Source organism: Stegostoma tigrinum, chromosome 15 (genome assembly GCF_030684315.1).
Source record: "Stegostoma tigrinum isolate sSteTig4 chromosome 15, sSteTig4.hap1, whole genome shotgun sequence".
NCBI lineage: Eukaryota > Metazoa > Chordata > Chondrichthyes > Orectolobiformes > Stegostomatidae > Stegostoma > Stegostoma tigrinum.
In genome coordinates, this window is record NC_081368.1 from 70,551,381 (window position 1) to 70,577,080 (window position 25,700).

General features: G+C 41.5%; 2 protein-coding genes across 8 annotated transcripts in view; one reads left to right on the forward strand and one right to left on the reverse strand.

Moving 5' to 3' along the window:
• Positions 1-1,007: 1,007 nt before the first annotated feature.
• LOC125459035 (interferon-inducible GTPase 5-like) overlaps positions 1,008-25,700 on the reverse strand; it is a 33,591-nt gene continuing 8,898 nt past the window's right edge. For 2 of the 7 annotated variants that reach the window (XM_048544931.2, XM_048544932.2), the window contains 3 exons: positions 16,469-16,567; positions 12,257-12,400; positions 1,008-6,678 (listed from right to left, as the gene is read on the reverse strand). In XM_048544931.2, coding sequence (XP_048400888.1) covers positions 5,415-6,678; positions 12,257-12,276 — 1,284 coding nt within the window. In that variant the 5' untranslated portion in view covers positions 12,277-12,400; positions 16,469-16,567 and the 3' untranslated portion in view covers positions 1,008-5,414. Of the gene's footprint in view, positions 6,679-8,256; positions 11,384-12,256; positions 12,401-16,221; positions 16,319-16,468; positions 16,568-17,143; positions 17,527-17,759; positions 17,824-25,700 lie in introns of those variants that run through there. The other 5 variants (XM_048544933.2, XM_048544930.2, XR_007248942.2 and 2 more) reach the window with 5 other exon arrangements.
• Positions 16,869-24,399, forward strand: LOC125459036 (interferon-inducible GTPase 1-like). Its single transcript, XM_048544935.1, is given in 4 exon segments — positions 16,869-17,240; positions 21,266-21,435; positions 23,246-23,524; positions 23,526-24,399. Coding segments are annotated over 3 exon segments (690 nt in total). The 5' UTR covers positions 16,869-17,240; positions 21,266-21,415; the 3' UTR covers positions 23,917-24,399.

The window sequence follows — 25,700 nt, forward strand, 5'->3', positions numbered from 1 at the left end:
GAAGCTCTATTACCACCCTCTGTCTCCTACTGCTAAGTCAATGTTGCATCCAATTGGCTACTCCTCACTGGATCCCATGTGATCTAACCTTACGAACCAGTCTACCATGTGGAGACTTGTCAAAGGCCTTGCTAAAATCTACGTTGACAACCACTTTACCTTCAACTATCCTCTTGGCCACTTCCTCAAAAAACTCAGTCAAGTTAGTGAGATATAATTTCCCAGGCATCCCTATTCAGTACTTGCCTTCCCAAATGCATGTGGATCCTGTGTCTCAGAATCCCCTCCAACAACTTACTCATCAATGACATTAGGTTCGCTGGTCTGTAATTCTCTGGCTTTTCTTTGCAGCCTGTCATTAATAAAGTCACAGCATTAGCCATCTTTCAGTATTACAGCACCTCACCCCTGGCTATTGACGACACAAATATCTCTGCTAGCGGCATTATTATTTCTTCTCTAGCTTCCCATGATTTTCTTGACATACACTTGGTCAGCTTTTGGGGATTTATCTATGTTTATGCATTTTAAGAACTTCAGCCCCCTTTCTTTAGTAATGTTGACATTTTCAAGACTTCACTATTTATTTTGCAGAGTTCACTGGCTTCCATTGTCTTTCTCCACAGTAAATACTGACATGAAATATTCATTTATGATCTCACCCATCTCCTGTGCTTCTGCACATAGATCTTTGATCTTAACTCACTGACCCATGAAAAGAATTATCATTATCTGAACATTTAACACATGCTTGGACAAAACTGTGAAACTCTGTCAATCACAAAAAAATTAAGATCAGAGAGGCAGCCTGATGGTACTTGCCTCTCCACACGGTTTTGAACATTAATCTGTCATGTGACCACAGCATCTCTTCACTCACCTCCAGACCATCTTGATGGAAGTCAGCTTTTCACTCCCATTATTTTTGGATTACCAATTTTCAGTCTCAGAGACTGGAACAGTATTTTGTACTCAGTTTGTAATATTTATTTAGAGAAATGCAGCCATTATCACAGCAAGGATCATTTTTATTTTAATTTCACATTACAGGAACTGTCTATTTCATGTTTGTCTTCCATAAGTTCAGATTGTGCAATCATAACAGTAACTCCTGGCACATAAGTACTCAGCACAAGCTTCAAAAAGATGACTAGATATTTATTCTGACATTGTGTTACGTGTGGATTGTCCCTGCTCATGTTAGTACAGTATTGTCTCAACAGCAATGCTCATGCTGTAGAAACTGATCCATGACACCATTTCCCATGATAAAGCAGTGAGATGCCAGACATTTCACCTGGGCAGATAACATTGTATTCTGATTTAGAATGTGTTGTGGCATAATTATTTTGCCTGTCAGTTTCATTTGGTTAGATTACCAGTCTTATTAATAACAGATGAGCTGAAGTTCACAAATAAATCAACAAAAATTGTAAGAAGAGGGAGCTTTTGGACAGAATAAACTAGTGTTAACAAGAACTGATATGCATGGATGTATGTTAGCGAAGTTCAATTGGTCTGCTAAAATTCCAGTGAAGCAAAGAGTGAAATACTATGTTTGACAGCAGTCACTGCGACAGTACTGATAATGTTACAGCATTAACATTAATCTATTGTTTAAATCAGATATTCTGCAGCACAGGATTTGCATTGTGTGGATGTAATTAGCTCCCTCACCTCTTCCCCCTGCAGTAATTGCTTTTCTCCTGCTGTTTCTTCCTATTCATTTTCCTCTCCCTCTTCCCAGCCACTGTAACTGACAGCATTCCAACACTGTCATAACACAAATCAGTGATGGGGTGTCTGGAAGACTGTATTCAATGATGGAACATCCACAATCCACCAGGTTAGAGAATTCTATCAAACAAAAAACCTTTGAGTGAAGTAATTTCTCCACTTTTTATTCCAAAATGATTGTCACCTTATCTTAAGACTGTGATTTTAGAATTTCAGAGCAGTGGAAACAATCTCTCAGCAGTTATCATGTCAAACCCCTACACAATGTTACATGTCTCAATGAAATACTTTCTCATTTATTTGAACACCAGAAGATTTGGCTCAATTTACTCAGTTTCTCATCACAAGACAAACTCCCCATCCCAGGGGCCAATCTAGCAATAACATCTCTCCTTAAATACAAAGGCCAAGCCTACACACAGTGCTCCAGCTCTAAGCTTACCAAAACCCTTTACTATTTTAAAAAGGCTGTTATTCCTGTACTCTAGTCCACTCTCTATAAAGACCAATATGCCATTTGCCTTCCAAATTGCTTGCTGCTGCACCTGCCTGCTGATATTTTGTTCTCCTTGTCTAAGCACATCCAGGTCTCTTTTAACATCAACATTTACAAGTTCCACATTCTTGCAGCCACAATGAACAGTCTCCCACATATCCACACTATACTCATACTGCCATTTTGTTTCCCACTCAATTGGCCCATCTCTCTTCACAGCCTATGTGTCCTCCTCACAACTTACCTTTCCACCTAGCTTTATATCATCACCAAATGTAGAAACATGAGTCTCTTCATTTAAATCAGGAATTTAGATTGGTGACAGCTAAGGCGCAGCATGGATCCTTGTGGGATGTCATTACTCAGTGATCTGATAAATTTAAAATGCTCCATTTATGTCAACTCACTGTTTCCAGTCTGTTAAAAAAAATCCTGTCCATTCTACAATATTGCCCCCAACTCAACAATTCCATATTTTGCCTTTCTTTTACGTGGTACCTTACCGAATGATTTTGGAAATCTACAAATACTACATCCAGTGGTTCCTCTTTATTCAACTAAGTTATATTCTAAAAGAACTTGATCAGAAGAAATTGTTAAGCAGGATTTCCCATTAATAAAGCCACGTTAATTTGCTCAAATCATACTGTGCTATTCCAGCCATATTAGGACTTTGTTAATGTTAGATTCCAGCTGGTCCCAATGATTGATGTTTGGTTAACTGGCCTAATGTTCACCATTTCCTCTCTCCCTTCTTCTTGAAGAACAGATTAACAATTTTCTGAAGAAGGGTCAAGGCCCAAAACGTCAGCCTTCCTGCTCCTCTGATGCTGCACGGCCTGCTGTGTTCATCCAGCTGCACACCTTGTGATGTCAGATTCTCCAGCATCTACATTTCCTGCTATCTCTGTTAACTTTCAATCTGTTTCGCCTGCACCTGAATCTAAGAAGTTTTGGAAGATCAAATTTTGTGCAAGCATTATTTCAAAGTTAAAACCAAATGAACTGCAAATGCTGTAATCTGAAGGAAAACAGAAATGGCTGGGAAAGCTCAGCAGGTCTGGCAACATTGTGTTAACGTTTCTTTTCCAGTGACCATTCCTCAGAGCCTTTCAGAGAAAGGTCACTGGGCCCAAAACATTAACTCTGATTTCTCTTCACGGATACTGCCAGATCTGCTGAGTTTTTCCAGCCATTTCTGTTTTTATTTCAAAGTTAAATTTGGTTTAGAATCGCGGGATGATAGGTCATTTGATCTTTGGTATATGTCAGATTTTAGTCCCTTAAATTTGTCCAATAATTTTTCTTTGTTGATATCAAATTTTTTAATTTCCTTATTCTTGTTAGCCCCCAAGTCACCGAGAATATCTGATGTGAAACTTCTGTCTCATATTTGTAAAGACAGATATAAATTTGTTTAATGCCCCTGTCATGTCCACAAGCAATTTTCCTTTGACCTAGATACAACTCTAAACAGCAGTGAGTTATCCTACTTATTTGAACTGACTCTGAATTTGTTCAGGCACCTTAATGCCTGATCCCACTGGCGCTGCATTCTTTTGCCATCGCTGCAAAAAAAAAGAAAAGGTGAAAGAACATTGTGGCCATGCTGGTGCTGGGCAGCAGATAAGCTCAGTAGCCCCAAATGCTGCCTACCCTGCCAGTGGCACAGGGAGAAGTTTAACAAAGACCGCATTGTAAATTTTTATGGGTCAAATGCTGGCACATTGGTCTAGGTCAGATTGGGATGCCTGGTAGGCAGGGGCAAGTTGGGCAGAAGGGTCTGTTTCCATAGAAATTGCAGTCTATCGATAAATGCTGCTTTAAGACTCTCGTATCATCTGTTTTCTACATTTGGAAGGCTGCTCTCAACATCACGTCTGCCTATCATGTCCAGATGGTACCTCTGTATTTTGAGTAACATTCTTTTGAGCAGATAGTGGCATATTTGTGGAAATTGCTTTGAAGTTGCTTGTTGTCAGCCCTGAAGATTATTATGTTCCCAGAGGTAGGTATTGATGAAGATGTTCAAAAGCAAAAAAAAATGGCGAGGCATTCTTTGTCCATTCAAGTATAATGGATCAATTTGTGCTAATTTCCTAGAGCCAAATGCAACCCACTGTCCTGGCTGCATTAGGATTGCACCAAATCCTGAGTTACTGGTAGTGAGATGTGGGACCTTGCTGCAAAGTGCAGTCTCTCTCACCTCACCTGTGCAGTTCAACTCTTCAGTCTATGTTCAGACCAAAGCTGTCATGAAGTCAGAGGCTGAGTGGGCCTGGAAGAACCTGAACTTAGCATCAGAGAGCTGGTTAATTGTTGAGCAAGTGCTGTTTGGCTCCAGGACCTGCCAATACTATCAAAATCTTTAGTAGTGTTGCTGGTAGATGGACAGGGCCCACAGTCTTTACTTTATCCAGTGCCTTCATCCATATTTTGATATCACATATCCAGATCTGCAGAGATTTGAATCCTTTTATGGCATTCTCTGCTTCATGCAGCGACTGTTCTATTACCAGGTGAGTGAGATATACACTGAATGTGCTGATAGGTTTAATAACATTGGAAAATAAGCTTCCTCTTGATAAGGCTTTCTATTGGGATTGGTCTATGCTGGATCTGTTAACCTGATCACTATTAGGTTTGAAATATCACGTGAGTGATAGCCAAAAGGTGGAAAAAGGGACCTATGTGAAAATTACTTATAATCAAAAATGAAACACATTCCCAGTGGTTGTCTTTCTGCATAACCTGTAGGAGTCCATTTCAGTACTAATGCTCTTGTTACATTTCAAAACAGGACATGACAGAGAATGGGCTGAACATTGCAAGTGAATCCATCACTTGTCATTATGGACACACAGATATTTCTAACCACAAGACTGGTGGGCTGAATGGATATGTCCTGTGCTGGATAATTCCAGCAGAGGGCAACATTTTGTATTTAATGTAGGGGCAGGCTGTGCGCAGGGAACACATGAAATTAATTAGACTCTTAAAATCCTCCTTGTAATACATGTAGAAAAAGCCATCCAGAAGATATTGTTCTGTAATAACACTTCCCTGATCTGAGGGATGAATAGTTTCACAAATGAGTTCAGTAACAAAGGAATATTTTAAGAGTAGACTTCCAGCAATGTTTAGGATTAGATCTCATTTATCCATCAACTACAGCATTCACTCACTGTACTGATGTTTGGTTTGGATCATTTTTGGACCCAAATGCAACTTCCACCACTCTCTGTGCATTCTCTGCAAGGTCATTCAGTGCTGCATTCAGCAGTTTGTAGGTCATAAGGAACGATGACCCTGCTCCAAAGATGGAACCAACCACGGGGATGATGTCAAGGGCGAGCTCAATTGCTGAGATGGTGACAGCAGCAACTCCCCAGGCCAATCTGTTTATGACATCAGGAGTTATTTCCTCCCCGACCAGGGGAGTTCTTATCACTGCTTTCAGATCGTCCACAGATTTCCCTGCCCTTTTGGCTAGTCTTTCAAGTTCAGAATCATTCAGACCCAGACATTGACGGAAATCTACTATTCCTCCAATCAGTATGCCGATGTCACCAGCAAGGGAGACTCCAGGAAGTGGCACTGCCCCGATTACACCAGAAAGCGTCGCCAACATCCAGACTCGTTTCTTTAGCTCTTTCCTTTTCTTCTCCACAATGTCTGAGTTTAAGTTTGGCAGGGCCAGTATATACACACTCTTCTTTATACGTGGAAGGCAGCCTTCAAGAGCTTTATTTAACAAACTAAAATCGTACTGATTCAGATCAAAGTTTGAAATCAGGAACACACTGGGTGTTTGGATCCCGGCCTCTTGCAGCTTGCTGACACAGTCCTTCCTGATCTTCATCATTTCTTCCACTTCATTAAATATCCCACCTCCCCATCTCTTTGGATTAAGATCATTATCGATTTTAGAACGAACAAAATATAAATTCTTCCCTAGCGATTTAATCTCTTTGGCAAGTTTTGTGTCATTTTCTGTGAATCGACAGTGTGAGATGATGATGAAGAAATCATATTTTTTAAATTTCATTTCCTTCAGGTATTTATTCGCTGGGAATTTTTTGGTCCCAATTCCTGGCAGATCCCAGAACCAAACATTTGGCAGGTTGGGATGTTTGTATCCAGTTGGCTCCATTGTGGTTTCTATGCTATCAACTTTAGCTGCTCCCTCATCATTGGGCTGAAGTCCTCTCATCGCATTGATGAAGGAAGATTTCCCTGCACCCGTTTCTCCTGTCACTGCAACATTAAGTTCTGTCTTGTCCAGTTCAGTTACTTTCTGCTGTAACACTGTTTTAACCTTTTCCACTCCACCCGTTTCATAATCAGACTTCAGCTTGTTAAGCTCTTCCTCAGTGAAGAATGAAGAGTTTGAAGATTCCACTGTTTGATTTTCAAAACAATGTGAAGTTTCACCTACTCGATTACTGAAAGAAAATAAGTTTAATAATAATTTCATAAATCTTCAGAACCTCCTAACACACAATTTCTCATTGCATTTTAACAACCAATCACTTTTTTAAATGTTTGCTGATTGTGATGCCCAATTTGTACACAAGGTCTTACCATAACCAAACAGGTGAAACGGCTATCATCCCTCTTACTGATGGGCATCTTGTGTTTAGGTTCATGGCTATCACATTTGAGGATAATCAAATCCTCTCTCTGTCTTTCTAGCATTCAAATGTTTACCTCCACCCCACCAACCCCCCCAAGTTTCTCTTCACCAGTCTGTGAATCACTTCCCTTCAGTCTATCTAAGCACTCCCATGGGGGTGGGTCTCAACTGCTGTTTGAGGCTCAAGTGTCGTGATGGATCAAGGGAACTGATGATTGGTTAAAGCCCAAACTAAGGTCCTCGGCTGTTGAAGATGTTCCTACTATGTTGAAGGATTGAAGAAGGGGGAGTTTAGTAGAGTACAGGAGCCGTATGACTGCAAATGTAATGTGTTGCACAGGTAGGTTGTCTTCTAGCAGAAGTAGTTTAAGAAACAGTTTAGTTCAGACATGGCAAGGCAGCTCGGTCACATGGTGTGTGGGGTCCTGTTGCATGTGTGAAGACATGGATGCTGCCAGTGACATAGCCAACCACTTGTGCAGGTAATGAAACCAGCCATAGAAACCTGAGCTCTGCGTTTTGCAGTTTGAATGGCTGCTAGATGCACTGTGATGCATTCGTGAGGCTAAGAACAAGGGTGGGTAGCATGTTCAGAGAGGTAGTTACACCGCAGGAAAGGAAGTGGGTGTCTATCAAAAGTCCAAGTGAACCAGGAAGAGAACCCTAAAGTTGCACTTGCTAATTGGTTTTCTAGCTTGTATACTGGTGAGGGCATTGGTTCCTTGGAGGAGTGCAGTCAGAGCCAGGTTCATGGCACCATGGACAGTTCAGCTGGACAAGAGAGGACAATGATTGATGATACATTAGTTAAGGGGGCAGGAATTTCTGTGTTATATCCCTGGTACTAGCTCCATTATGTCATGAGTGATTGCAAGACATTTTTCTGGGAGAAGCTGAACTGCCAGGGGTAATTGCACATGTGATTTTGGTAGGAAAAATAATGAGGTCCTAAAAACAGATTTCATGAGTAGAAAGGAGATTGAAAAACAGGACCCCTAAAGCTGTAAACTTAAGGATTACTCCCAGTTTCATGTAATAGTCAGCAAAGAATTAGAAAAATTGAACTTATGGCTGGAGAATCTGGTGGACGAGGGAGGGTATGGAAAAGATTAGCACCTTTGCAGGGAGATTCACTAGTGCTGCTGCTGGGGGTTTAAGGTGGATTGGCAGGGAAGTGGGAAGCTGAGAAGGAGCTGAGATTTGAGACAAACAAAGCCAGAAGAAAAGTCGAAAAGTGGAAAGCAAAAATAGAAGACAAGTAGTAATGACATGTACCAAATAGGATTAGAATAAAGTGTAATAATTTTAAAAATGTCAGAGTTAAAGGTACTGCATCTGAATTCATGCTGTACAGCATTCACCAAAAGATAAATAATTTGAATGCACAATTTGAGGTAATTCGTATGATTTAATTGCTATTTCAGAGATATGGCTCCACGGTGATTGAAATCTGGGAGTGAATATCCAAGGATATTAGGCATTTAGGAAAGACACGCAAAACGGAGGAGGCAGCAACTTCTACTGAGAGAGGAAATCAGTACGTTAGAAAGAGGGTCTTAGATCAAAGGAATGGTACGCAAGATTTCTGAAGAAGGGTCCTGACCCGAAACGTCAAGCTTTCCTGCTCCTCTGATGCTGCTTGGTCTGCTGTGTTCATCCAACTTCACACCGTGTTATCTCAGATTCTCCAGCATCGGCAGCTCCTATCATCTCGGTATGTAAAATCAGATTGGGTGGAGTTATGAAACAGCAAAGGGTCAAAAATATTGGAGGTCGTTGTTTATTGGCCATGATAGGACATAAGATGGTAACATATGGGAGCAGGATTAGGCCATTTGGCGCATCAGGTCTGCTGCAACATTCGATTATGAATGATACATTTCTCAACTCCATTCGCCTGCCTATTCTCTACAACCCATGGCCCCCTCACAAATCAAAAACCTATCACTGTCCTAAATATACTCAATTGTTTGGCCACCACAACCTTCTTTAGCCGTGAGTTCCACAGATTTCCGACCCTCTGGCTGAAGAAGTTCCTCCACATTTGGTTCTAAAGGGACATCCCTTCATTCTAAGACTGTGCCCTTGCGTCCTTGTCTCTCCCACGAGTGAAAACATCTTCTCCATGTCCTCTCTATTCAAGCCTCTCAGTGTTCTGTAAATTTCCCTGGAGATTCCCCTGACATCATTTTAAACCCCATTGAGTATAGATCCAAAGTCCTCAACCATTTCTCATTTGACAAGCCGTCCATCCACAGGATCATTCTTGTGAACCTATTCTCAACCCTTTCCAAGGCCAACACATCCGTCCTTAGATATGGGGCCCAAAACTGCTCACAATATTCCAAATATGGTGCAACGAGAACTTTATACAGCATCACGAGTATACCTCTGCTTTAGATCTCAAGAAATGGTTGTTAATGTTGCATTTGCGCTCTTAACTGCCAACTGAACCTGCATTTTAATCTAACAATTTTAACCTGAAAAAAGGTCTCACCACTGACCCCTGGGGAACTCTACTAGTCATCAGCTGCCATCATGAAAAAGACCCTTTTATCTCCACGCTCTTCCTTCTGCCAGTCAGGCAGTCCTCTATTAATGCCAGTAGCTTGCTCCCAACTCTGTGGGCTTTTGTCTTAGCAGCCTCCTGTGAGACACCTTGTAAAATGCCTTCTGGAAATCCAAGTAGATCATGTCTACTGGCTCTCCTTTATCTAAATTTTTCATTACCTCTTCAAAGAATTCTAATGTACCTGTCAGGTATGACCTCTCCGTGATGAAGCTGTGCTGATTCAGCACTATTTTACCAGGCACTTCCAAGTAATCTGAAACCTTATCCTTAATAGACTCTAAATTCTTACCAATGACCAAGGTCAGGCTAACTAGCCTAGAGTTTTCTGTCATCTGCCTCTCTCCCTTCATAAACAGGGGTGTTACATTTAGCTATTTTCCAGTCTTCTTGGACCTTCCATGACTCCAGTCATTCCTGAAAGATCGCTACCAATGCCTCTACTATCTCCTCAGCTAATTCCTTCAGAACACTGGGTGTAATCCATTGGTTTGGGTGATTTACCCACCTTCAGATCTTTCATTTTACCCAGCAACTTCACCTTAGTGATGAGTACTACACTCAGTCCTGCCCCCTGACTGTCTTCAAATTCTGGTATGCTATTGGTATCTTCCACCATGAAGACTGATGTAAAGCACCTACTCAGTTCCTCCAGCTTTTCTTTGTTTCCCTTGATGACTTCTCCAGCCTCATTCCTCTGCAGTCCAATATAAATTGTTGCCTCTCTCTTATCTTGCATGTGTCTTTAAAAAAAAATCCTTGCAACCTTCTTTTCTATTATGAGCTAGTTTACCGTCATATTTGATCTTCTCCTCAACTTATTGCTTTTTTAGCTGTCTTCTGCTCATTTTTAAAAGCTTTTGACTCCCCTGGTTTCCAGCGCATTTTTTCCACATTAAATGCTTTTCCTTTGCTTTTATGCTGTCCCTATCTTCCCTTGACAGCAATGGTTTCCCTGTCCACCCCTTGGGATGAATTTCTGCTTTGCCTCCTAAATGATGGCCAGAAACTCCTGCCATTGCTGCTCCAATGTCTACCCTACTTGATTCCCCTTCTAGTCAACCCTGGTCAGTTTCTCCATTGTGTCTTTTTAGTTGTCTTTACTCCATTGTAATACCATTACATCTGATTCCAGCTTCTCCTCCCAAACTGCAGGGTAAATTCTATCATATTACTCTTCCTGCTCCTGAGAAGTTCCTTCACCCTAAACTCCCTAATCAAGTCTGCCTCATTACACATCACCAAATCCAGAATTGCCTGTTCCCTGGTGGACAATACCACAAGTTGCTCCATAAAAATCTTGTAGACATTACAGAAATTCCTTTTCTTAAGATCCGCTAGCAAACTGATTTTCCTGGTCCAGCTGCATGTTGAAGTCCCACATGTTTCTGGTAATAGTGCCTTTCTTATGTGTCTTTTCCATCTCCTAATTTATTTTCTGCGTCACATCCTGACTACTGCTAAGAGGCCTATGCATAACTACTTCATGATCCTTTTTCCTTTTTAGTTCTTCAACTCTACCCACCTGGCTGGTGGTAGAACTTGAATTCTATAATAATCTGGAAAGAAGAGTCTAATAATGATCATTAAACATTGTCGCTTCCCTGGAAAAACCCATATTTTTCACTAATGTCCTTTAGGGAAGGAAATCTGCCATTCTTACTTGGTCTGGCCTACATGTCTTAGTGAATTAATTAATTAAATTTGCATAAACGGTAATAGAAAAGAGAGTATGGAAAAATCCAGAAACGTAACTTCAGACAGACAAGCAGACAACTATGAGAAGTGGGGGTTGGGGGGTGTGCCATGGCGGGGGCTGTCAACTCAGGATGGAGAGTGTTGTCCTTCAATGTGTGCAATAGGCAAAACAAAGTAAATGACGTTTTTGGAAATGCAGATATAATATATCTTCTACTTCCTGCTTATCTATCCAACTGGATGCCTCCTGAAAGAATTAAAAAAAAAGTGTCAGGCAAGATTTCCCCTTTAGAAGGCATTGCTGACTTTGCTTGATTAATTAGACTTTTTCCTGGTAAAATGGAATATAAATGTGAATAAGTATGACGTTCTCTACTTTGGAAGGTAAAAACAGAAAGGCACAGTGTTTTTTTAAATGCTGACAGGTTAGGACATGTGGCTGCCTGAAAGTAACCCAGGCGTCCCTGTTCATGAGTCACTAAATGTTAGCATGTAGCAGCAACAATCAATTAGGAAGCCAAAACTGTGGGCCTTCATTGCTTAGGGATGTGAGACCAGGAGTAAAGATGCAGTTCTACAGAGCTTTGTTGAGATCTCAATTGATATACTGTCTGCAGTTTTATTCCCCTTTAAAAGGAGGAATATAGTTTCACAGAGGGACTGCAATGAAGTTTTACCAGATTAATCCTGCAATGGCAGGATTGTCTAATGAGGAGCAATTGAAGAAACTATACTTTGCAGAAGAAGGGGTGAATGCATTGTACCTGATAAAATTCTCACCATGCATGACAGAATTGACGTTTCCCCTGGCTTTTGAGTCTAAAACTAGGGACATAATCTCCAGATAAGAGGGAGGTCATTTCAGGAAAGGAGAAACTCCTTCACTTAGATGGTGTTGAATTGTTGAAATTTGCTGTCCTAGAGTCGGGGGGGGGGGGGGGGAGGAATCTCAATATTCGTGACAGATATCATTTAAGTTCTGAAGAATAATGGCATGGAGATCATGCAGATCAGTTATGATCTAATTTACTGCTAGTACAGGCTTCATGGGTTGAATGTTTCCTCCTGTTTCTACCTGCCTTTGAGCCTATGACAGAATGTAAGGAGTTTCTTGACCAACCTGGAGCTGGCTCCTCCCATCCTGCTTCCTCTGACTCTCACTGCTTTCCCCGTCTAATTGCCCAGTGATTTCAGAGAGCAGCTAGAGGCTCGTAGTTCCTCCCCCGATATCAGTTCTTTGTCTTCAGCTGTGTTTGGTTTTCTCCTGTCAGAGGAAAGTAGAACATGTGAGTAGGGCACTTTATTCACCATCCGATAAAGTACAAGACTGGTGTGAGGATTCATCCTTCATACATCTCAGAGTGTTTTATTTCTTCACCCAGTCAGAGAGTGAGGGATGGAGTGAGATGTGAAGACACTTGTGCTTCCTCCTCAATATTTTAATTCCTCTTGATGGGGAATGCCACAGAGAGGGCAGGCTGAGTGGAAATGCATAAAAATGTGGATGCAGGTTTTGTTGTATAAATAAAGTTGCCTGAATGACCCTCATTTTGATTAATGTGCAAACTGGCTGGCATCAGTGGTTAGCACTACTGCCTCACAGTGCACGGGACCCGGGTTTGATTCCACCCTCGGAGGACCGTCTTTGTGGAGTTTGCACATTCTCCCCATGTCTGCGTGGGTTTCCTCCAGGTGTTCCAGTTTCCTCCCACAGTCGAGATGTGCAGGTTAGGTGGATTGGCCATGCTGTACATGGTACATGCTGTAAATTGACCATAGAGTACATGGGTGCGTAAATTAGATGGATTAGCCACAGGAAATCCAGCACTACAGGCATAGGTTAGGGGGTGAGTTTGGATGGGATGCTCTTCAGAGGGGCAATCTGATCTCGTTTGGCTGATTGGCCTGTTTCCACACTGTAGGAATTCTATGGTTTCATGCACACACACTCCATTGCTAATTGCTACAAGTTCCCCATGATTTTGCACCATTCCACTTCAATACGATTTTCATAATGTTGCAACATTTATACACGAACTGGCCATGAATCAAATTATTACTATAAATCAGGAAATGGCTGATCTGTTACATATCCACTTGTCTTTATAATGCAGACTAAATTCCCCAAGGAAGGCTGAAAATTAAAGACAGAGCAAGGGAAAATCTTTAGCTCAGTTCAAAATGCTAAAGGCAAAACAATGAATCTAAAAGTAGGCAAAGTTCCAGCAATCCTTTAAGGGAAGGTGGTGGGGTTAAGGTATGATAACAATGCTTCTGAGGCATTTAGATATACATAAAAAGGCAGGGAGAGAGAGGTATGGGCCATGAGCAGGCAGATGGGATTAGTTTAAAGTGGCATCATGGTGGAAATATGGTGAGCCGAAAGCCTTTTCCTGCGCTGTACTGTTCTATGTTCTAACGCCTGGGCTTCCCTCCACCCCCAGATTATTAAAAAGTATGAGACTTCAGCAAATTGAGAGTTGTGCAGAGAAAACCTCCATCTAAAATCTGTGGCCAAGGAGAGTACAAGTTAGTGTCAACTTAGCACACTTAACCATTAATATTTACGTGTCACATATCTTTTGCAATGCCAATTATGTTGTTCTTTGTATTTATCTCTGTCCGACAAGTACTGCTAACATTGGTACGGTGTTGATATTGGATATTGAGGGACTGTGTTCTTTACGTGTAGGGGTTTCGTTGGGATACAATCAAAAGGGCAACTAGTGGCAATTTTAAACAGATTAATGGAATGCATGATCAGGTGACTGAATTTCAAACCTGTGGATACAAAGGACTGGGAATGGTGTTAACTCTGACTCAGGTGATTTTACACTCGTTGCTGATTCATAAGGGTCTGCATTCAATTCCATCTTTAGTCTCTGAGCACAATGGCAGCATCTGTACAATCTGCAGAATTTCTTCAGCACATTTTGTTTTTGGGTTAGTTGGCAGTGTTACACTATCCCCAGGCACTATTTCAAGCAAGACCAAGGGACTTGCCAACAGTACACTAAGCAATATTTATCTGCCAGATTTTTGGGTCACATGACTGAGTTGCTGGTTCTTTGTTATTAAACCTGTCTTCTTGACTTGGGATCAAGTCACTGTACAGTTGGGGAAGACCCAGAATATTGACTGTGTAAATGTCAGAGAAGATGAGTGGAAATCAGTGAATATAGTGTATTTACATTTTAAGGAGACATTTAAGAACACACCTGTAAGAAAAGACTTGCATTTATGTTTACCATTAGGTAACTAAAAGTGCTTTTCAACCAAAGATATTTAAATTGTAATCACTGTTTCAAAGTAAGAGGCACAGAAACCAATTTTTACTCAACAAACTCCCACAAATAAATGTGACAATGCCCAGACAATCTGCTTTTGTGACACTCGGTAGTAAATGAAAAATCAAGAGGCTATGTTAAATTTATACAAGTTCGGCCAGAAAACACTGAGTAGTTTTGATCTCCATACTATAAAAAGTGTAGAGAGGCACTGGAGAATGGATTGTTTAGTAGTTCCTCAGGTCTAGAACTGACAGGTGTGGATGTTACACTATAACTGTACAAAGCTCCAATTAACTTCATCTACTACTTCCTTCTTTCTACAACCAATTTGGAGTCAATTAATTTACCACATGGCTTCATTCATCCTCTTTATTTCCATCTTTAAACCTCACATGTTAAGGATTACTCTATGCTGTTATTCACTATAGTTGGGAGCAGCTGCTATCAACATACAATTTCAGTAATGCTGTGGATGAAAAAATGTGTTTAGCTATTAAACATATACGAATAAGTGTAGCTAGTGGGACACACTGAGAAATGCCTCACTCCAGCAAAATCTGGCCCATGCTGTTCTACTTGTCTTATCTGAATTCTTTCTTGGCCTCCTGTTTTGGAATTTTTGCTGCTGTGCAGGAGCTGTTTCAGAGTCAAGGGCTCATCCATTGACAGGGCCATGACTTTAGAACATAGAACAGTGCAGCACAGTACAGGGCCTTTGGCCCATGATGTTGTGCTTAACTTTTACCCTAATACTAAGGTCGATCTCACCTTCACTCCTACCTTATACTATCATCCATATGCCTAGCTAATAGTCGCTTAAATGCCCATAATGAGGCTGACTCCACTACCCTCTCCAGCAATGCATTCCACGCCCCTACCACTCTCCGAGTAAAAAACCTACCTCTGATGTCTCCCCTATATCTACGTCCACTCACTTTAAAACTATGCCCCCTCCTAATAGCTACCTCCATCTAGGGAAAAGTCTCTGGCTGTCCACTCTATCTATAACTCTGATCATTTTGTACACCTCTATTAAGACACCTCTCAACCTTTGTCATTCTAAAGAGAAAAGCCCTAGCTCTCTCAAACTTTCCTCGTAAGACCTTCCCTCCATTCCAGGCAACAACCTCCTCTGCATCTTTTCCAATGCTTCCCCATCTTTCCTGTAATGAGGCAACCAGAACCGGACACAATACCCAAGATGTGGCCGAACCGGGCTTTTGTACAGCTGGAGCATAACTTCACAGCTCTTGAACTCAATCCCTCTATTAATGAAAGCTAACACAGCACATGCCTTCTTAACAACTCGATCCATCTGGGTGGCAGCTTTCAGGGAATTGTGAACATAAACCCAAGATCCCTCTGCTCCTCCGCACCACCAAGAATCTTTCTGTTAAACCTGTATTCTGCTTTCAAGTTTTTCCTTCCAAAATGAATCACCTCACACTTTTCAGGGTTAAACTCCATCTGCCATTTCTCAGCACAACTCGGCATCCTATCAACGTCCCTTTGTAACCTAGAACATCCCCCCGCACTTTCCACAAAGTGACACACCTTCGTGTCGTCAAGTGACTTCTGATCTCCATCACAAAGTTTTACCTCCTTTGCTATAATTCTACCAAGTAAACCTCTGGTAAGGAATAAGAATTCTTTGCACCATGAAGAATTAGCAGGAAGTGCAGTGTTGCAGCCAATCTGAAGATTTTTTAATTTGTTCATGGGTTATGGGTGTGCCTGGTTGACTAACATTTATTGCACATCTCTACCTGCACTCGAGAAGGTGGTAATGAGTTACCTTCCTGAACTGCTGCAGTCCTCTTGCTGTAGGTATAACCACAATTCCCTTAGGGAGGGAATTCCAGCAACAGTGCAGGAAAGGTAATATACTTCCAAGTCAGCATAGTGTGTGACTTCAAGGGGAACTTGCAGGGGGATGGTGTTCCCATGCAGCTGGTGCCCTTGTCCTTCGATATGGAGTTTTGCAGGTGCTGTTGGAAGTTTCGGCCAAATGCAGCCTTAATGTCAAGAGCTGTTACGCTCACCTCCCGTCTGGAATTCAGCTCTTTCTGTCCACCTTTGAACACGGTTCAAGGAGGCAGCTCCACACTACCTTCTCAAACGCAACCAGGCCTGTGCACAACCTGAACGATTAAAAAAAACATACATAATGACATTTTAAACCACTGAAAGTATTATTCAATCTAACGAGATATGACACGCCCCTAGCATTCTCGCCATAATATTAGAGTTTAAATTAATTTTATGCGTTTGTTTTTAAACCCTACAGATAAGGAGAAACAAACTGAGGTGATTCGTCCATATTACAAGAGACTCGGAATCAGTTTCCCAATGTTAACTTTCTGCTGCGTACAATCTCCACATCCTGTCACTTGAATAAAACCCACACCCTTCTAAAAACACGATACAGTTCCGGCAGTTTCATTTCTGCTAACAGTTTCATTTCTAGTTAGCCCACTGCAGAATTCTGAATATACAACCTTTAGGAACTCTCCTGTTTTAAGCTGACCCAGAATTTGACGAGTAAAGCAGATTGACAGACCGAAACTCTGTCAGCTTGGCCGGCTGTGTTCATCCAGCTCCACACCATGTTATCTCGGATTCTCCAGCATCTGAAGTTCCTATTATCTCGAAGTTGAAATGCAATTCTCTCTGAATGGGACAACAGCCCTGTTTCGCTTTTATTTCCTGGTCCTTACCTGCACTGCTTCTGTGAAGGGGGCGAATTTCTCAGTGTCGTTCAGACCTGAAAGCACATTCACTGGTTCCTGCAGTCTCGGAGTTGCACTAGCTCTCGTGAGTAAATATAGAAACGCTTTTCAAAGTCATTGCGTACAGGTAGCAATCTGACCAATGACAATCAAATACAACGAAGGATCACTTGTTATTGGGGAGATTTTGCTTTTACAGTTCCGGCAAAAATAAGATGCCCAACAAAAAGCATCTTTTACTTCTGACAACGAGTTGGGAAATTGTAGCTGATTGAATTTCCGGTGTTGTTACCAGGCGAGACAGTTAGAGATGAAGGGGTTAAACCAATATCAAATTGACGAAATTATCTTGCCTTTTGTCTCAATGTAGTTTCACTTTCCGGGAACTCAGCTATTTAAAATATTCTGTACGTCGCTAAGTTTAACAACACGTCATCGGTTTCGAATGAAACGTTGCCAACAAACAAAGGTCAAATACGATTTTATGCCCGACGACACTTAACCAGTTAAAGAACAAACTGCCAAACAAAATAAATCCCTTGGCCTTTCTGATCTTAAAAAAAACACATTTTTAATCAATCCGTTCGGACATATTGTGACATACCTCCGCAGAAGCTGGGACTTGAACATACACTTTCTCGCCCACAGCACATTACCACTGTACTCCAAATCTCCCTTTGTACTGATTAAATATTTACCCACCTCCCTACTTTCTGTACATAAACTGATGTTTTCCCAGCCACCATCACTTCCGTGCAATGGTCACCGGACCCGAAATGTTAACTCTGTTTTTCCTACACAGATGCTGCCAGACCTCCTGAGCTTTTGCAGCAACTTTGTTTTTGTTCCTGTGTTTAATCATTGTATCTCTATTTTAGCCAATCACTATTTTAATAGTCAGTAACTTTTAACAATAATTGAGACGAAACTAATCTTTACCTTGTTTGAGATCAAAGTTTTGCTGCTGGAAGTTTTAAATGGAAGACTAGAATAACTAAGAGGCAATTAAATGAGCTATACAATGTCATTATAATTCAAGGAAGTGTACGGTCATGGGGCAAACGCAGAAAATTTGCACCAAGTTAGAATGTGCTGAGAGCTGGTGCACAAACCATGGGATGAAGACTCCATTTACACAGTAACATTTCTGTGGTTCCCAAGAAGTGATTCTTGAGTACGGAAAATGTGAAACTCCCCATTATAGAGAACTTGAGGGAGATGACATAGACACATTAATGGGAATCGTATTGAGGAGGCAGGGAAGCTGCTGGATTTGGACAGGTTAGGAGAGTGCGCAAATAAGTTACAGATGGAGTACAATGTGGGAAAGTGTGAAGTCATGCACTTCCGGAAGAAGAATTGAAGCATGGAGTATTTTCGAAATGGGTAGAAAATGCAGAAGTCTGAAGTGCAAAGAGACTTGGGAATTCTAGTTTTGGGGTTTAGCAGAAACTACAGGGCAGTTAAGAGTTAAAAGAAACTTGATTGTATCAGGGAAGCTTAACTGTAACAGGGAAACCTAATTGTGTCAGTGAAACTTAATTGTGTCAGGCTTAAAGTTTCTAGCACCTACTTATAGGTCATTTTCAAGTACCTGCCTGATAAGTCAAACAAACCCCTTAAGGGAAACAGAAACTAGTTGTTTAATAATTGCAATAAGAAAACTCAGTAAAAAGAAATGTCTATTGATTATACTGAGGATCTGATAACTGTATCTGCTATGAAAAGAAGCCACATATACCAACTGTAAGAAAGAGAGAGCGAGAAAAAAGAAAGAGCAAGTTCCAGCTCGAGCTTAAGCCCAGAGCCACGTATCAGCAAGCTGTCTGAACAAAGACAACTGAAGGCCATTTTACTGTGTCTCTGTCTCTCACTCCGGCTCATGGTACAACAAGAACCTCAACAACTTGGCTTAGTTGGCAGGATCACAGGAACAGGTCCACTTTCCACACATTTGTTGCTTCACTCTACAGTGAGGTAAGGACTTATCTTTTCTAAAAATCCTTGGGTGAAGGCCAGACCCCTTCTTTTTGGAAAGCCCCATCAAGGGTGATCTGATCCAAAACAGATCATGAATCTATTTACAGTGAATTATATACAAAGGGAGACAACCCCGTCAGTAATTTTCTGAAATTATCTGAAAGAATTCGTAGTAATAATGGCCGAGAAACTACCAGCTACAGTAAAGGAGGGGCTGACACCGCCAGATATATCAGAGAGGGAACTTCTACAAAACTAAAAGAATATATCGAGTGACACTTCAATGTCTCTTCAACCCTAACTGAAATCTCAAAGAAATATGAACCTCTGTGGGACAGTGGTCCCTGGGTGATATAAAGCGAGTCTCAGGAGAAGCAACAGGGATTAAAAAAATGAAACCGTTGGTACCTGTGTGTCATGCAACAACTAAGACAAAGACAGGAAATCATCGACAGTCAAATCACAACAGAGAAAATAACAGCCTTAAAGATCACTAGCCTTAAAGATCAATAGTCCAATGTCCGTAGTGAATTAAAAACTACGAATAAAGGACTAACAAAGGCACGAAAGGAAATTGAACACCTTAAATCAGGCAGAGGACCATATCCTGGCCCTATTTACAGACCTCCACCCTATAATCATTGCCCAAGCAGACCCAACACCTCGTTAGGCCCTGTCTCAGATTCTGACCCTAAGGGGCAGAAGGACAGGAGACCCCAGCCCAGATGCAACTGGTCCGATATGAGCGGACGAAAGGCCATAAGGAAACTGATACAGATGCAGATGGCAACTCATAGGCAGAACCGATATGATTTCAGGAAATGGATTCTCCGTGAAACTCCTGATGCCAATGGGGAGTGTACAAGGCCTAGTCAGAATTGGAGAAACTCAATAATGTTTATTGTCTCCATTCATTTGATGGGATCCAAATTCTTACAGCTATGGTGGGCTCCACAGTTGGAGCACGATTTTTAGGAAAGTAAAGGACAGGCTGGGAAAAAATGACCAGGATGTGGATAAGGGGATAGGAAGCCTCCGTGATTGGCTACACAAATATTATTGATTGAATGAAAAAAAAGGTCCCCCTAAAACTGACTGGACAAAAATATCATCTTGCCAACAAAAAGGCTCTAAGGATGTGAGGGATTTTGCTGAAAGATTTATTGACACGTGGATTGAAAATTAGGGCTTGGCCCACAAAGACACCCTGAAGAAACATCTATTGACCATATTGAGGATCTGATAACTGTATCTGGTGCAATCTGGTATAAAAAGAAGCCACATCTACTGACCGTAAGAAAGAGAGAGAGAAAAAAAGAGAATGTTCCGGCTCAAACGTAAGCCCAGAATCATGTAACAGCAAGCTTTCTGTATAAAGAAAACTGAAGGCCATTTTATTGTTTCTCTTTGTCTCTCACTCTGGTTCGTGGTACAAGAAGAACCTTAACATAGTCCAGGACTCTCTCAAGGTAAACTTGCAAGTTGAGTCAGTAGTTAGGAAGGCAAATGCAACTTCAGCATTTAATTTGAAAGGACTTGAATATAAAAGCAAGGATGTATTTTTGAGGATCTATAAAACTCTGGTCAGGCCACTTTTGGAGTACTGTGCACAGTTTTGGGCCCCATACCTTATGAAGGATGTGCTGGCCCTGGACCAGGTTCAGATAAATTTCATGAGAATGGTGCCAGGAATGAAAAGCTTAACATATGAGGAACATTTGAGGACTCTGGGCCTATGCATGATGGAGTTTAAAAGGATGAGGGAGGATCTAAATGAAACTTACAGAATACTGCATGGCCTGGACAGAGTGGACATTGGGAAGATGTTTCCATTGGCAAACAACTAGCAATAATTACGCAGGGGTTAAAAAAAGAGTGTTTCAAAATGATCTGTAGCTTCTCGAGTGTCTCTGGCAACTCGGCGCTGAGTGCATCTGGGGACACTGTCCCACTTTCTGGCTTTCTGGCCATTAATTATTAGTCTTTCAAACTGTGTATTGTAAAGCAATGACTGTATCTCCCTCTCTGTCTTAGCCACTTCTCTGCTGTTATTGCTCACACCAGACCTGTACTTCATTGGATGGTGAATAAAGTGCTGCTACTCACACTCTGTCTACTTTCCTTTAACAGGACAAAACCAAACAACCAAAAAGACATCGGGGGAGGAGCCTGAGACTCTGGCCTGTCCACCACCCCCCCCGCCCCCCCCTTTCCTGAGGTGGGCTGTCAGGAAACGCTGGGCAGTCAGACAGGGAAAGCAGTGAGAGACAGTCAAGGAGGATGGGAGGAGCGAGCTCCAGGTTGGTCAAGACACACTTCCTAATGCGACTCTTCAGTTCCTCCTGCACCAGCACAGTCTGTCATTGTAACACATGCCCATTGCTCAGTGGCGTCACTTGTGATAAGAGTGTACTGGCAATTCTGCAGCTCAGTAACCTCCCTTCATCTTTACACCCAACAGCACATTGGGTGTATTCGGTCACACTGTAGACTCTAGATTCATCTATCAAAGTCCCTCAAAAAGTCATTTGTGGCGCAGGCAAGCTGACCATAAAGGGGAGAGGACAAATCTGAGGATTCCCAATATCTGATTGGAACTTTTCAATCTGGTCTCACTCTAATTGCACAACATGTTTCAGGTACGAGTGTACGACAGTGGTATCTCTGGACCATGTCAGTGACCTGCTCTATGTCTGACCAGGCAATTATTACAGATTCGGGCTGTCACTTAAGAGCCCCAGACTGGCTGTCTTTCACACTGGCCCTTTCATATCATCCAACTTTTCTACTAACCACAAATGTTTCAGTGAGAGGTCGTCAGTACAATTCAATAAATCTGTCTGAAAACAGAATGTGGACATACAGAAGGATAGAGAGCCAAATCCCATTTATTTTTACTGTTTATTGTTACTGCACACATCCTGTAATTATTGCTGCCTGCCCAGCCCCGCAGGGGCTCTGTCTTCCTGTGTGTGTGTGTGTGTGTGTGTGTGTGTGTGTGTGTGTGTGTGTGTGTGTGTGTGGCACAGGAATCATTTCACGGTTCAGTGTCCCATTGGTCTAGATCTTGCAGCTCATGATGGAAGGGAGTTCAAGCTTCTGGCTGCATTGTAAACCATCCACTTAGATTTCCAGGCTGGAGCTTTCTGGATGCTCCTGTCCCAGCTCCAGTGTACAGTGGTGAGCAGATCTGGAGACAGGTAGGGACATGGGAGGGTGGTGGCTCAGTGGAAGAGCATAAGGGAAACAAAGCCACAGCTCCCTTTCCATCAAAAACAGAAGGTGCCCTCAGGATTCGGATCTATCTTCAGTTCATTGATGGACTGAAGATGATAAACCATAAGTTCTTCATGGACTTGTCAACCCTTGACACAGCACAGCCTCCCATCTTGACACTGCTCCCATTCCAACAAAGCTCATTTCTGTCACCAACTTTAACTCTGCTCATCTCCCTCCACTGCAACAGTGCTCACCCTTCTTACCATCTGGTCCCTGTCCCTTGGATTAGTCTGTGAGATCACTGACAATGTTGGAAATGATGTAAATGTTCTATATTGATGCAGTAAATGCTTAAGAAATAGTAGCGACTAGCTGGTTCATTGGGCATGTATTTAAGGGCTGCTTTTCACCAGTAAAGGTTGCTTTTTTGGGAAGTGAAGAAAGCAGACTGGTGTTTGTATTGAACTATTTAATAAAATACATAGTTGTGGTAGCAGACTGACAGCTACCTCAAAAGTAGGCAATAGCAGTTTGACGCCCACCTCCATATCAATTGAAGGCTCACCATTATGTAAGTTGTGGCTTTAATCAATTTCCCAAAGGAAGCAGGTTTGTGACCCATGATCAGGCCAAGCCCTTGACCTCCACCTCCATTGTGAAAGCTCAGCGCACAATTGCTTGCCCTAGTCATACAGGTCACAGACTGCTAATCGAGGGTTTAATGCTGTTTTGCATTTCTAAAAATATAATGTCCAATGCAAAAACCTATAGTAATGAATGACGAATGCAATTTATTCACTAACACCTTCAAATCCAGTCTATTGTGCTGCGTAACTACAACTTCTTTCAAATAGTTTGCAAAACATCATGTATAATGTTTATTTTTCTCAGTGATCAGATGGCTCAGTCTTCAAACACTTCCTGCTACACTCAGGAAGAGCTCAACAAACAAAAGTCTGAAAATGGAACTTTGCAGGTAGTGAAGGCTACACCATTGCAGAAGAAGATAAAGAATCTAGATTCTACAGAGCTGAACGTTGCAGTGACAGGAGAATCAGGCTCACGGAAATCGACCTTCATCAATGCAATGAGGGGGCTTTGGGGCAATGATGAGGGAGCTGCTGAAACTGGTAACGTTGAAACTACAATGGAGCCAATTGGGTACAAAGATCTCAATGTCAAATGTCCGTTTCTGGGATCTGCTAGGAATTGGAACAACAAGATTCCCAGCAGATAAATATCAGAGGGAAATGAACTATGAGAGGTACAATTTCTTTATCATTATCTCTCACTGCCGGTTCAAAGAAAATGATGCAGAACTTGCCAAAGAAATTAGATGGCTTGGGAAGAAATTCTACTTTGTTCGATCTAAAATTGATAATGATATCAAATCAATGAGAAATCATTGCACAATATTTAATGAAAAGGAGGAACTGGTGAAAATCAAGAATGACTGTGTTAAAAATTTAGAACAGGCAGGGATCCCATCACCTAGTATTTTCCTGAGATCAAACTTTGATCAGTGCCTTTATGATTTTAATCTGTTAAAAATTACATTATAATGACCAATTTATCCCACGGATCTGTTTCCCCATTTAATTAGATCATGGCTGACCTGCGTTTATTTTTATCTATTCCCGTTGGTTCTATAACCCTGCAAACTCTTACTAAACAAGACAACATTTCAGTTTTGATAGTTTCAGTCGACCCCCAGCTTGAACAATGTTCTGGTATGAGGGAAGTGGCCGGAATTCTACATTTTCACTTCGCTTTGTTTAAACAAGTGCTTCTTGACCTCAACCCTGTTGGACAAACACTAATTTTATGTTGATGCACCTCTCTTTCAACTGTCTCACCAGAACAGTAATTTCCTTTTATGCAGCCTTTCAAATCCTTGATTCATCCTTTACTTATATGGGGAGATGGGATATTGTGGTAATAACACTGGATAAGTAATCCAAAGCCCAAGTTAATCTTTGGGGAGAGATAATAGGAACGCAGATGCTGGAGAATCTGAGATAACAAAGTGTAGAGCTGGATGAACACAGCAGGCCAAGCAGCATCTTAGGAGCACAAAAGCTGACGTTTGGGGCCTAGACCCTTTTCTGATGAAGGGTCTAGGCCCAAAAACATCAGCTCTTGTGCTCCTAAGATGCTGCTTGGCCTGTTGTGCTCATCCAGCTTTACACTTTGTTATCTCTTAATCTTTGGGGGCTTGGGTTCAAATCCCTTGATGGCAGATGGTGAATTTTGAATGCAATATGAAGTTTAAAGGTAGCTTAATGATGACTGCGCAACTACTGTTGATTGTTGGAGAAAACATGGCCAGCTCACTACTGTCCTTACCTGATCTGGCCCAGATGAGATTCCACACATGCGGCAATTTGGTATTAAACTGTCCTACAGGCAAAATAGAGATGGGCAATAAAGGCTGACCGAGCTAGCGATGCCAATATCCTGTGAATAAATGTGAAAAATTTGAGAAATAAACTGGCAAGGCTGTATGGGGAATCGAACTGAGTGTGTTGTTCTTGCAGAGGACCGTCACAGACTCAACAGGCTGGATGGCCTGTTCCTGTGTCATAACCATTCAAGGTCTACTAGATCACCTGTTTGTTTCTTTGAATTAAATTTAAAAACTCAGGCCTATGTTATATTATCCTCCAGAGCTTAATCTCTTTTTTTTCTGCCATGGTATCTTTCCACTGATTCCCACCAACCCACACCTGAGGTATGGGACATCGTACTGTTGGCAGTTTATCCAGCTCAGGTCCGATCAGAGTTCTGCATGATTGAAGTAAATTTAAAATCCTGCTGACATAAAGACAAATATTTGATTCGTCTTTTGTTGTACCTGTCCACTGACTGTAGGAGATAATCTTAGAGATGATAATCTTTCAGGAGACAACAGAGTTTGAGGCATATGGCAATTTTATTGATGTATTCCGCCTCAATGTTCAATTACAATCTTGATCTACAGCTCAGATCAGAAGGAACTGACCCTCTAATTTCAATCTCAAGTACAATGTCTTTTATATATTTTTTTCTTGAAACATTAACATGGTGGCACACACTCTCTTCTCATGTATACTATTAGTTAATTATGACTGGATCAGCTATGATTGGGTTTCCAGTCCATCATTCAATTAGTAATCTTGTTTTAATCCGAATGGCCCCTTTTGGTATGTGGGAAACTGAACTTTCCATGGCTGGCTATAACTTTTTATCTTAACCAGAACAGATAAGGAAGGCCCCTTACAATTAGTTTTAAACCTTTTTCCTTTCTAATATTTTAGTGATTAGTGTGTCTGTAAAAACTATATATATCCTTCTATAACACTTGGAA